This window comes from Neoarthrinium moseri (genome assembly GCF_022829205.1).
Source record: "Neoarthrinium moseri strain CBS 164.80 chromosome Unknown scaffold5_Wmoseri_CBS_16480, whole genome shotgun sequence".
NCBI lineage: Eukaryota > Fungi > Ascomycota > Sordariomycetes > Amphisphaeriales > Apiosporaceae > Neoarthrinium > Neoarthrinium moseri.
Window position 1 is genome coordinate 387,269 of NW_026055119.1, and position 12,819 is coordinate 400,087.

The 12,819-nt window shown below is 57.4% G+C and overlaps 5 protein-coding genes across 5 annotated transcripts; 4 read left to right on the forward strand and 1 right to left on the reverse strand.

The window, feature by feature from the left end:
* Positions 1-918: 918 nt before the first annotated feature.
* Positions 919-2,440, forward strand: JN550_002292 (uncharacterized protein; the record flags this gene model as incomplete). The annotated part of the gene is made up of 2 exons (XM_049313572.1): positions 919-1,015; positions 1,455-2,440. The coding sequence occupies 2 exons, from the start codon at positions 919-921 to the stop codon at positions 2,438-2,440; spliced, it is 1,083 nt and encodes a 360-aa protein (XP_049175583.1).
* An 864-nt stretch (positions 2,441-3,304) lies between these two features.
* On the forward strand, positions 3,305-4,881 carry JN550_002293 (uncharacterized protein; the record flags this gene model as incomplete). Its single annotated transcript, XM_049313573.1, has 2 exons — positions 3,305-3,489; positions 3,549-4,881. The coding sequence occupies 2 exons, from the start codon at positions 3,305-3,307 to the stop codon at positions 4,879-4,881; spliced, it is 1,518 nt and encodes a 505-aa protein (XP_049175584.1).
* A 907-nt stretch (positions 4,882-5,788) lies between these two features.
* JN550_002294 (uncharacterized protein) lies at positions 5,789-6,719 on the forward strand (the record flags this gene model as incomplete). Its single annotated transcript, XM_049313574.1, has 2 exons — positions 5,789-5,890; positions 6,108-6,719. The coding sequence occupies 2 exons, from the start codon at positions 5,789-5,791 to the stop codon at positions 6,717-6,719; spliced, it is 714 nt and encodes a 237-aa protein (XP_049175585.1).
* Positions 6,720-7,522: 803 nt separating this feature from the next.
* JN550_002295 (uncharacterized protein) lies at positions 7,523-8,769 on the forward strand (the record flags this gene model as incomplete). The annotated part of the gene is made up of 2 exons (XM_049313575.1): positions 7,523-7,640; positions 7,973-8,769. 2 exons carry the CDS (start codon positions 7,523-7,525, stop codon positions 8,767-8,769), a joined length of 915 nt encoding a protein of 304 aa, XP_049175586.1.
* Positions 8,770-9,331: 562 nt separating this feature from the next.
* Positions 9,332-11,893, reverse strand: JN550_002296 (uncharacterized protein; the record flags this gene model as incomplete). Its single annotated transcript, XM_049313576.1, has 3 exons — positions 9,332-11,567; positions 11,625-11,791; positions 11,849-11,893. 3 exons carry the CDS (start codon positions 11,891-11,893, stop codon positions 9,332-9,334), a joined length of 2,448 nt encoding a protein of 815 aa, XP_049175587.1.
* Positions 11,894-12,819: the final 926 nt, after the last annotated feature.

Consider the following 12,819-nt stretch of genomic DNA (forward strand, 5'->3'; position numbering starts at 1 on the left):
CCACGCGAGCACCAACCAAACAAAGCTCGACGTGCGCCTATCCGTCAAAGCTGTCAACCTCCAACGCAGCTCTCGCGCCAGACGGCCAGTGGGCCCATCCGAAAACAACCATCTGCTTTGTTTTATTTTGAGTTTTCAAACACGCACACACACACGCGCGCATACACCCCTGGGGCGGGCGATCGCGGTCCGTCGAACGCGACCTCGCTCGAGACATGCGACGCGCGCGAGATGCGACGGCCGTCCTTGTACCTTTTTGCCGTGAGACGAACTGCTCCGCCTCAGCGCTCGTCGTGTTTGCACCTCGTCCACTCCTTCGGCGAGGACGAGATGGGGCCCCCCTCCCTTCGTGATGGACGTCGAAGTGGTGCGGCAGCCATACACATGACCAATCTACAGATTACTTGACACACCACTTCGGGACTTCGTGGCAAGGTGCTGGTCCAAGTGTGGGTTCGCCGTCCTCTGGAGGGCCAGAGAACCAAGGCATTGTAAGACATCGAGTCGCTGAAAGGGACCGTTCATCTTACACCAGCCCGCGCTCCGCCAATCGTATGTGGAGCGTGCAGCCCTCCGACCCATCTGCAGACCCCCCCAGCCTCTAAGCGCCAGTGGTCCGGATGTTGAAGAACAGGCCCCTCCCAGCCTATCAAATCGTCAAGTCTGCTCGCGACGCCGTCGATACCTCTCGTCCCAAGAATTGTCAGGCTCGCAAGCTCAGCTACGTGAGCCTAAAAAGGTAGGGTCAGAAGGTAATTTCCTTTCCGTTTGCATAAAGACTTTGGCGAGGCCATCTGATCATGCCAGTGCATGCCCGCGCTTTCTTTGTTCTGCTTGCGTACTTGAACCCCGGATTCGCTGGCCGTCTTCCAATTCTTGTAAGCCAGCCTTCGTCGACATGCAGTCGTCTGCACCATCATGAGAGCGCTCGCTGGTATGATTCATGGGGCCATAACATCTTTCTCCACTACTGTCTCGACCTGTTGTGGGTGGTCTGATGAGAAGCCTTACTATGGTAAGCTACCCACCTCATTTATCTTCCCTTTTTCGTCATCGTCATCGTCACCAAGACCCCAAGGCACTAGTTATAGTCCTAACAGACATAGCCCCCGAGAAGTCTTTTATAATTCTGGACAGACAACCAGTCCTTGTCTCTCCGCCTTACATCGAATCAATGAGGCAGATGGATGAATCAGCGTCGTCGGTGTGGGAGCAGGCTCCAAGGAAGAGGCAAGAGTCTGGCAGGAGTCGCTTCTCCGTGAGAAAGCGATTGTTTTCGAGTAAATCTTCGCGCCGGCCGCAAATATCAGCTCCTTCGAATTTCCGTCATGTAAATTCAGGCTCCCTAGGGTACTCGCAACCCGTAGAGTCTCAGATGAGATTACGACACCGGTCTTTTCGTCCCATTCAACTCAGCATATACCAGAAACCAAATCAACGACTGTCTCCTTTAGTGCCCTATTTTGAATACCCCAGCCCGCCTACAACACCTCCTCAGCGGGTCTTGACCTACTCTGATGACACGGACGACGGCTACTCTGTGACGCACAAGCGCAGTGTCTCGACCCTCTCGTTCCATATACCGCGGAAGCCCACAAACACTGGCTCTGTTTTTGACTCCCCAGGTTCCGATGTCATCAGACGACCGTCGCCTGCCAGGCTCAGGCCTTCCACCCCATCGGACGGCCAGAAGCCTGGGATGGAAGATCTTATCGAGAGAGTTGCCACCGCTATGCTGGAACGAGACAGGCTGCAAGAACAAATCGAGGATGTGATAGAGAGGCAAAGCATCTACGTCAGCAGTAGGCCATCGACGGCCAACGGGACTCGACCGGGAACCATCCGTTCTGTCCGTTCGAATGCGGACCTGGAACCCATGCCCGAAGTGCCTGCTCTCCCTCCAAACGCGCCTTCTTTCAGCGAGCGTTTGAGTTTTGATCACCCCCGTGCGCCGCCGGCCAAGGCTCCTACCTACGGATCCTACCGTGGCAGGGCATTCACCGAGGCCTCACATGGATCGACGTCGTCGGGCTCCAGTCGCCGGTTGGAGGGTCGTGCGCCGCCGCCGCCCTTGCCTCTGCTTCTTCGCCCACCCTTGAGGAAGAAGAAGTCATTCTCCAGGGTCTCAAGCTGGCTGGGATTCCCTGACGATATTGGCCACACCCGCAACATCAGCCTTGACTCGATCACCAACAAGCCGATACCTGTCCAGGCTAGCGATGGCTTCTACCAGGTTGCGGCTCCCACAAGAAAGGCCAGCTTCGAGTCCGACGAGACTCTGAGCGACTGGACGTCGGATGGAGATGCTCTGGAGGAGCAAACGGTGCCCACCAGTTGGAGCCCGAGCAGCAGTGCGACGGTCCGGGCTGTTGATCCGCCGCGGACTGTGGTGATGGGGCAGGCGCCCTTCCGGGAGAGCGTTGTCGGCGTCGCTTTCTGAGGAATGAATGTTTTGACGAATCTACTTGTACTACCCTAATAACTGCATGATGATACCACGGAACGGGCTTTTCAGGGATAGACCTAGCATAGGTTGGCAGGGAGGATATTTTGTTCTAAAATTGGGGTTGGGGGCTATAGAATTACTACTTGGGAAGGGGGGGTCAGAGACCCTCACTTTTCCTTTTAATGAATGGATTCCAGCAATATGCAGTATACCTACGAACGCTTTGCACCAATACTGGCTTTATGGTAAGAAGTGAATGGTCAACTACCTTGAACATACTTGACGAAAGATTTAGTACCTTCGTTAAAGTGCCCGTGGATGTGAGAATGCGAGAGGGCTCGAAGCACGGAACGCTTCCTCTTCTGGACCAACTACCTAAAGAGCGTACAAAAATCTAACTCCCGCATGAAAATAATCATGTGTCCAGTCAAGTCGATCAGCTCAACACTTTCTGTAAGCCACTAGGGAGGAAAATACTGTGTAGTTGTGTCATGACCCCTCTATTCTATAGTTGTTTGCTATCCCCTGTGATGGGCGCCGTTGAGCCATTGGCGTCGAGTTGTAGGTGCACGTTCCGGGCCATGACAAAGAAAGTGGGGCGTTGCTGGACCGCAACCCGGATGGTCAGCCCCGACAGTCTGGGCCGAAACTTCGCCTCTACGACCTGTTCAAACTCATTTTTACATCGAACTGGTAGAGAATAGACAGCGCCAGATTGTGGACAATATCTCGCAGCGTCCTTTGCATCAAGCCATTTAATTCCAAGCGAATCCAACTCATTGATTTGCTGACGGCGGACCTGCGCAACCCCTACGTCATCCCAACCGGATGGTCAATGGCCACCAGACAATCGTCACGATGGACCGTCTAAAGGCCTGGGTGGCCCCTAACTCATACAAATATAGCGCCCTTCCAGATTCCAGCAGCGTACATGGTCGCGAGAAGAGGATAACGGCTGCTGTTGACCGCAACAGGACAACGCTGAAGCTCCTTACCGGCGGCTTAGTCTTCTCGCTGGTGCTGTACTTTGTGGTCGGCTACATGTAAGTCTCCGACACAGCCATGTGGAAATGATCGGACCCTCGTGACTAATTGTACCCAGGCGTTCATCGCCGAGTGGCTCCTGTGATAGCGCAAAGGATGGCTTCCAGTGCAGGGCTGAGATTTCTCACTTCTGGGGCCAGTACTCGCCGTACTACTCGGTGTCTTCCAATATCTCCAGATCTACCCCCAAGGGTTGCGAGGTGAACTTTGCCCAGGTCCTCTCGCGTCACGGAGCTAGAGACCCCACAGCGGGAAAGACAGTCATCTATGCTGCTCTCATTGCCCGGATACGCAGCAGCGTGACCGAGTACGGCAAGCACTTCAAGTTCATGAAGGACTACAACTACACCCTCGGTGCGGACCAGCTGTCAGATTTTGGTCGTCAGGAAATGGCCAACTCCGGCATCAAGTTCTATAAGCGCTACGAACATCTGACACGCGACGAGTCGCCGTTTGTGAGATCCGCCGGTCAGTTCAGGGTGGTTGAGTCGGCAGATTACTGGACAAAGGGGTTCCACGAGGCGCGGTTGGAAGACAGGCACTCCAAGTCTCCAGATGCCTACCCCTACGACATATTGGTGATCCCTGAGGGACCTGAGTACAACAACACGCTCAGCCACGATGCCTGCACTGCTGCCAATACCGAACCGAACACTGCGGTAGGCGCGATCGCCCAGGCGACGTGGGTCGATGTGTTCACGCCGCCAATCACGGAGAGGCTGAACAAGAACCTCCAGGGTGCCAACTTGACAAACAAGGAGACAATCTACATGATGGATCTCTGTCCTTACGAGACCGTAGCCGACATCAATGGCAAGCTGTCCGACTTTTGTTACCTCTTCTCGAAGGATGAGTGGCATGGCTACGACTACTACCAATCACTGGGCAAATGGTACGGGTGGGCGAACGGAAACCCCCTCGGGCCAACCCAGGGGGTTGGATTCGTCAACGAGTTGATCGCCCGGTTGACCGGAAAGGCGGTGGATGACCACACCGACACAAACTCCACGCTTGATAGCTCTCCAGAGTCATTCCCCTTGGGCAGGGCGCTTTATGCGGACTTCAGCCACGACAACGATATGACCAGCGTTTTCGCAGCACTCGGTCTCTACAACTTGACGGAGCCCCTCTCCAACACGACAAAGACGCCACCGAGGGACACGAATGGGTACTCGGCCAGCTGGTCGGTTCCCTTTGCCGCAAGGATGTACGTCGAGAAGATGAGCTGCGGGGACTCCGATGAGGAATTGGTGAGAGTACTGGTCAACGACAGGGTGATACCGCTGCAGAACTGCGATGCGGACAAGTTGGGGCGCTGCAAGCTCAGCAGGTTCGTCGAGAGCCTCAGCTTTGCCAGGGCTGGTGGATACTGGGATAGATGCTTCCAATAACTAGACAGAGCGATACCCGGCCTACGGAATACTACCCGGCTGCAAATCCACGTTAAACTGCTGCCTGCATGTGCTTAACTTGGGCCTCATCCTACGTTGTGTGCGGCTATCGCGGATTCACAAAGTCATCAATCATGTTGGCTGAGCGTAGGCCAAGGTCGCAGCAGACTTGCCATGCCACGTTTTGCGTCGGTGACTCTCACGCCATACAAATTGCCCTGGTGAAACATGCAGCGAGGCAGCGCTGTCCAGACGTCCTGATTATGTCCGTGATTCGTTGGCCAGGTGAGACATTTGCGAGGCTTGGAATGCCGGCCACATAGCTTGGAGGGAAGTGAGACGTCACTGGTGGAGCTCGCAGTAGCAGTCCCCCGGGCACCCCCTGCTCGACGGATACCCCAGGCTATTTTGGGGGGCTCCACGGGTCCTGGAGGGGGGCCTGGAGTTGGAACTTGGCACCTAATACGCAAAGTGCCCACCGTGTTTAGTACCCAATCCCGGCACTCCGGGCGATAAGAGCAACTGGACGAGGGACACACCCGGACAGATCCATCTCCATCTGGAGCTAACCTAGAGGTTGGTCGCACACCAAGGTCCACGGGTGGGCAGCACAGCGCAGCTTGCCATGTCTGTCAGCCAGTCGCTCGCACATACGTAACCTTACCCATCTGGACACCAACCAAGCAGTCCTCAATCCGGGGGAGCAGCATCTCAGCCTCACATCCATCTTCCGAGACATCCTGACGACTGACGACTGGGAGACGTCCACCATATCCTCCCTCCCTGCATATCCTCTCTACCGCCGTCGGCCTTCCCTTGGGGGACATCGACAGCTTCATTGACCGAAGGGCCACACAAGTTGCCACGTCCCCTGCGACGGGCGCTTTTCTGACCTGGGGCCGCCGCGATGAACGGCGTCGGCATCTTCTTCATCGTGCTGGTCGTGATGCTGATCATAGCCGCGGCTGGCTGGATCGTCTTCACACAGCTCCGCGCCAGGAGATTAGGTGTAAGTAGCCCTCACTTGAGTGCACTGCTTGTGCACCATCATATCACATCACGCCCGAGGGGGGAGTCACCGAGCAAAGCTACCCGGCCTTGCCGGTCGATTTGCTGTGTCCATTGGCACATCCAATTCCCTCATCTCGCAAACAAGTACCCACCTGCTTGTACCCACCTCGGCACGAGCGCAAGGCCTAGGACTGACTGACTGACACCGCACACAGCTCCCCGCGCCGTCGCTATCGTCATACAACCCCTTCGCGCGCTCCGACCCCTCGCCGTACGGCGCGCCGTCGCCGGCACCGGGCGGCATCCGCGGCTGGTTCAATGACAAGCTGAAGGGGCGCAACAAGCGCTCGGCGGCCGGCGCGTACGAGCAGCCGCTCGCGGGCGGCGGCGGCACGGCCCACCGCGGCTTCGGCGCCCTCGACCCGGACTCGGCCTGGGACACGCGCGTCGGCACCGAGGCCGACGCCTACGGCGGCTACTACGAGGAGCAGGAGCTGGGCGGCGGCCACCACCACGACCCCTACAGCGGCTCCGGCTACGCCATGAACCTGGCCGCGACGCCCGGCGCCCCGCCCGCCGGCTACGGCGACCACCACGACGAGCGCCGCGGCCGCAGCCGCGACAGGGACAGCGCGCTCAGCGTCCCCGGTGGCGGCGCTGGCGGCAGCAGGTCGAGGCAGAACCCCTTCGACGACGACGCTGCCGAGCCGAGCAACATGAGCCTGCGAGGCGTCAGCCCGCGGCCCATCGACACCGGGGTCTCGAGGCACGGCGTTGCGAACGACAGCCCGACGGAGCGCAAGAGCGTGTTCCGGGAGAACGTATGAGAAGCGGGCGGCTTGTGTCCTGGACCGATGATAGGGGCCAGGCTGGGGCGGGGGACGAGGACGAAGCAGTAGTGTGTGTCGACTGTGTACGGTCATTTTGTGCCATTCACCACCGAAGGGCCTACGAGAGAATTCAAAAAGTTCTTGTTGGCATTTTCGGTCATTTCCAAGGGGGGGTGACAAAGGGGGAGGGAGTCCATGAGCAAAGGGTCGGATTCAACGTACGAGGAGTTCAGGGGGGCAGGGCAATGGCACTTGTGTATATTTTTCCCGTCCAGATTATGTACTATGGAGTTTATGTGGCAATGGGAACGAACTCCTTTTGGAACTTGAGGCGGCCAGCTGTCTGTTGTCCTGGTGTCTCCATGTGTAGCATACTACTATGCAGTGCAACTCGTGGATCTAGGCGAATGCTGGAAATATCGCCCTTCGCGACACGGGGAGCTTGACGCTCGCTGGCAGCATTCGCCTGGAATGCTTCAATATATCACTGGGCTATATTGGGGACTCACTGCCTGGGCACCTCCGCACATCCCTTGCTGACGGCGTCTAGCCAATGGCAACGATCGCTCTCAGCACGGAGAGGCACATTGCTGGTCAACTGAATACCACGCCATTACATCGACCCCCCCACCAGCACTGGTCCCACTGTTGCCCGCACGTCCACCTCTAGTTTGGTAGGCTGATTGATGGGGACTGGGAGAGCTCGTGAAGCTCTTCTGCAGCTCCCCGGTGGCTTTTCAACCCTGGATCTCTTCATTGTCAACTCACCAAAACCGCGGCCTCCAGAAGACCTGACGAAGATGGCGGACCTCAACCTTCAAGAGATTCACGATGCCCTCGTATCGATTGCCCACGAGGCAGGCCGCATGATCCTGTCGGCCAACCCCACGGACATCGACCAGGGAACTAAGCTTAACTGTAAGTGCTGGTGGTCTCAAGAAGCCGGTACCCCAAGTACAAGTTCCAGTCCAAGTACCCCGCCATAGCTGGACTGGACTGCTGCTATACTACCCCTCCATCGTCACAGGCTTCAAGGCGGATGGTTGACTGCCCAACACGCCGTCATCATGAAGATATACCTCTGTATCCCAGAGCCCGGACAAGGTCTGGCATGATCAATTGGCGATGGCTTTTCCACCTGAGGCATGCCCTGGCAAACCTGACCTGGACATCCAATCCCCCACCCCATCTCAAGCCACATTGCCCGTGATGGAATCCCAGCTAACCTGAACCCCTTCCCCGCCAACCAGCCGTCGATATCGTGACCGAGACCGACAAGGCCGTCGAGGACCTGGTCTCGTCCAAGCTGCGCGCCCTGTACCCGACCTTTGCCTTCATGGGCGAGGAGACGTACAAGCCGGGCAACAAGATCGGGCCCGAGCCGACCTTTGTCGTGGACCCCATCGACGGCACCACCAACTTCGTCCACGGCTTCCCCGAGGCCTGCATCTCGCTCGGCCTGGCCGTCGACCGCCGCCCCGCCGTCGGCGTCGTCTACAACCCCTACCAGGACAAGCTGTACAGCGCCGTGCGCGGCCGCGGCGCCTTCCAGACCGTCGGCCAGGTCTGGGGGCTCGAGGGCGGTCGCGGCCGCGTGTCCCGCCTGCCGCTCGCCCGCAACCCGGCCCCGCTGGCGGGCCTCGACGCCAGCCTCGTCGCCGTCGAGTGGGGCAGCAGCCGCGACGACGCCAACTACGAGCTCAAGACGGCCGTGTTCAAGCGGCTGGCCGCCGCCAAGCCCCAGGGCGGCGCCATGGTGCACTCGCTGCGGTCGCTGGGCAGCGCCGCCCTCAACCTGTGCGCCGTGGCCGCGGGCCAGGTCGACTGCTACTGGGAGGGCGGGTGCTGGGTCTGGGACGTCTGCGCCGGCTGGGCCATCCTGGCCGAGGCCGGAGGCATCATGGCCAGCGGGAACCCGGGCACCTGGGAGCCCGCCATCGACGAGCGCAAGTACCTCGCCGTGCGCGGCGCCCCGTCCGGGCAGAAGGAGCTCGTGCAGGAGTTCTGGGGCGTCATTGGGGAGGGCCGCATGGATTATTCGAGTTAGGGGGCAGATTGGGTTCGGTAAGTGGGTGAAAGGGGGTTATAGAGGTCTCAGAACTGCACTCGTTGCTGTACTACCCTCTGGTCCGGCTTTGAACTGATAGATGAACTAGACTCGTAAACTAGATTTGTTGGTCTCGATATAACTCACAAGATTTGGAATTGTACCCTCTTTCATATCATTATCACACCAGTGGACTCTACATGGCAGGCAATATGTCGTATAGCGCCTGAACTGCTTGTTAGTGTTCGGAGGGCTGTCTCCGCTGTAAATGTGATCCGGCATGCTGATTACAGTCTGCGCGAGTAGACGGAAGGCCAGTATAATGATAAGAAAAGTCTTCTGTGGTTGTTCGACTAGATATTTAAAATATTGCAACGAGAGGGTCCGACTTATGTAGTGTCTTGTCACCTCAGTATTTTGCTACGCTCATGCCCCGGTCCGAATAAAACGCCAAATCTATGATGATGCAGACCCATTATACATGATCCCGACTCCCCCATCCCCAGCCAACTCCTTCGTATCAACAGACCTCCGAGCTGGATGGCACACAGAAATAACCCGCTTACTTCCGCGGTTTCGGCTCCTTGGGGGACGGCGGCGAGTTCCGCCCCGATGCGGTATCCCCCAGGTCCAGTTGGTCGCCCCCAGGATTGCGGACCCAGCTCGCGCGGCCGAGCGGGCTGCGTCCGGTGCGGCGCGCACCCTGCCGGCTGCTGCCGTTGTTGGGACCGCCAGAGAGTGCGGCGACGGGCTCGGGCGTGACGGCGCCGGACGACGACCCGGAGCTGCCGGCGCTGCCCTGACGGCGGTGGTAATCGGGACCGGCGTTGTCGGAGTAAGGGGCGTCGACGTGGTCGGTCCAGCCCGCCTTGGCCAGCTCGGCGTCCGAGATCTCGTAGACCTGGCCGGGGGGCGGCACGGCGAACTGCTTGGACGAGCCGACGAATTGGCTGAGCTGGGACTGCTGGGCCATCTCGTACTTCTTGCGGTCCTCGTCGCCCATCAGACTTTCGACGCGGCGCGGGAAGTAGACCGAGTTGTTGTGGCTGCCCGTCACGAAGCTCTCCCACGAGTCGCGGTGCGCCAGCTCGTAGCGCGGCAGCGGCAGCTCGGTCGAGGACCCGCCCAGGAAGTTGAGACTGTAGACCGACTCTGGGTGCGCGTACAGGCCGTTGGACCGCCGCTCGGGCGCGGCGAACTTGCCCACGGCCTTCTGGGGCGGCTGGAGCTGGCTGCCCGACCGCTTGAGGCCGGACTTCTTGCCCCGGAGGCTGGCCTTGGCCTGGACGGCGGGGATGAACGACTCGGGCACCACGTTGAGCTCGTCTCCTTGTTTCTCGGCCTGCTCGACAGCCTGCTGAGGCGTAGTGTTCTCATCAGCCTTGGCGGCGTCAGCGCGGGGACCACCCCAGGTCCGCTGGCCGGCCGTGAAGATGCCGTAGACCATGTACCACCAGTTAAAGAAGGGGTTGAGGATGAACATCATGGGATACAGCCAGATCTTGAAACGCTTGAGCTTCATGCCAAAGTAGATCATCATGAGCCAGTTCAGACCGAGCGAGATGGCGATGAAGCCGACAGGCAGGTCGGCCACCTTCTTAGTCGTGGTGATGATGGCCAGGACCATGATGAAGAAGAGCAGGGCAGTGGTGCGGATCGTGTTTTGCATGAAACGGACGATGAGCAGGATGGGGTATCGCTTCCAGAGACGCCAATCCGTCAACATGCAGACCTCGTTCGTGATAAAACCCAGGAACCATCGGCGCCGCTGCTTGATCAAGGACTGCATCGTCTGAACCGCCTCGGTCTTGCAGAAGGCCGATGTGCACATCTGGATCTGGTACCGCTTCTTGGCACCGATCATGAACAAGTGAGTAAGCCATCTGTCTTCTCCGAGATGACCCTTGGCAAAGTCGAAGAGATCCTCGCAGTCCTCTGCCTTGTCAGCAAAGTAGTATTTGGCCATGCGACGGAAGGCTGAGAATCGAAGCATGGTGAGGGCGCCGGGTAGACAGGTCACAGCACCACAGCCGGACTCAACCGTTCGCTCAAATAATTGGCCGTGGACATATTCCATGTCTTGTAAAAGTGTGATGACACTGTGGGTTTTCGTTGTCGACGTGATGACTCCGGTCATGGCCAGCATGTCCCTGTGGTTGCCGGGACTCAGCTCCATGTCGTAGATGAAGTTCTGAAGACACACGCGGTCCAGGATGCAGTCGGAATCGATGAAAAGAATGAACAGATTGTCGTTTCTCTTGAGGTAGTCTGCGTACACCTTGTCGATGAGCTTGAAGGAGGCCTTCTGGCAGTTTCGCTTGCCGCCGTGGGGGAACCTCGAGACAGTAATTCTGGCGGCTCGGTAAGTGACGTCGATGCTCTTGGGGTATGACTCCAAAGTGAGGGGAACGCCGAGTTTCTCGATCGTGTTCAAGTAGAGTTCATCCTCCTGGTCGCCATCGAAGGACAAGAACACATGAATGCACGAAGGAGGGTAATCGCAGTCTACCACGGAGTTGACAGCTGTAACGAGGACGTCTGGATCCTCTTTATAACAGGGCATCACGATGACGACCTTCGGAGCCGAGACCTCGTCTAGGACCTTCTTAATGCGCTTCGTCCTTCCCAGCTGATGTGTCACCAACTGGTAGACACAGAACAGCCACGGAACGGTCAGCAGTCCAGCGAAACTCCAGAATGCGAACCACTGAAGGACGACAACCATCTCTTCGGGCCAGTATTGTACTACGACACTAGGAAGTGGTAGCGTCACGACCATGATCGGTAAGAATATCGCTCTGTGTTAATGTTAGCACTCTGTGGCGTTGGCAAAAAAGCACATACGGGGGCCGTACCGGAATAGGGTAAACAGTATTGCAATGATGACCGCCAATACCCTGATGGTCCAATGCTCTGCCTTTTGAAAGACCTTGACAAGGCAGTATAGAAATGCGGCGATCCATAAAAACCATTCAAGAAGCGCAGCCAGCATCACAATACCGACGATGACGGTATAGATGATCTAACGGCACATCAGTTTCAGGGTATTCCACCGAACTATCCAGACAGATTGGCTCACCTCGTGGACCGGCCATGTTTTCGTGATATCCAGATCTCCCGCCATTTTTAATTGTGTTTGCGTCGAAAGACTGCTGTTGCGTGAGAGCCGCTGTGGGTAATCAGGTCGAGATAAAGAACCCCCTTCGTCGCAGAAAGGCAGGGTCGGAACAGGCTCTCGGCCCTAGCTCTGCAGGCACCCGGAGGGATCCGGAGGGGATAAAAAAAGAATATGGGATCCGTGACGCAAGATGGCGGTAACGGGGCAGAGATGTCGACGGCTGCTTACAGCTCAACGCAAGGGACGTTTTTGCTGCTTATTACTGGGCACTGGCAGATCAGCACTCAGTCGGCTCCCGAAGCTGCCGGGAGGCGATGTTATTGTAGTGCTCTGCCCGGCACTACAATCGTCTCCGGTACCCTGGATCGAGTCGATCGTAGCTGTTGACTGGATTTCGATAATACCGGGTGACGTTGGTAGTACAAGACTCGTACCGAACGAGACCTGGGACACTTCGGCTGCAGTCGACGAATGACTACCAAGCCTCTTCCGAAAACACTAAGAGGGCCCTAGCTTGCAGATGTCCAACAACTCTTGTACTCCTGAGGGAACGAGAAAATACGGTAATCTTTTCTTAGTATCGGAGCGGCGCCATTGTAAGCCAAATGTAACCCGTTCGTAAGCCTCTTCTGCTGCAGTGTCGGAAATAGAAACGAATGTCAGAGTCCCTTTGCAACAGGGAAGGACAAACGAGTGGACAACTTGATGCTCCAAGAAACGAATGAAAGGAGCCGCTGGCTGTTGCAAAAAAGTCAATGAGTCTCCCCCAACAGTGTTGGTTGTCGAAGAACGGGGAGGGATTCGAGACGATCTCGACAATGGGGAGACAAAGCCGTGTTTAGCACCAGACACCATGCGAGAATGGGTCCGAGTCTCTTTTGTATAAGACGACTGACTAGCAGTCCCTGCGATCTGGACTTGGCGGGTGAAAG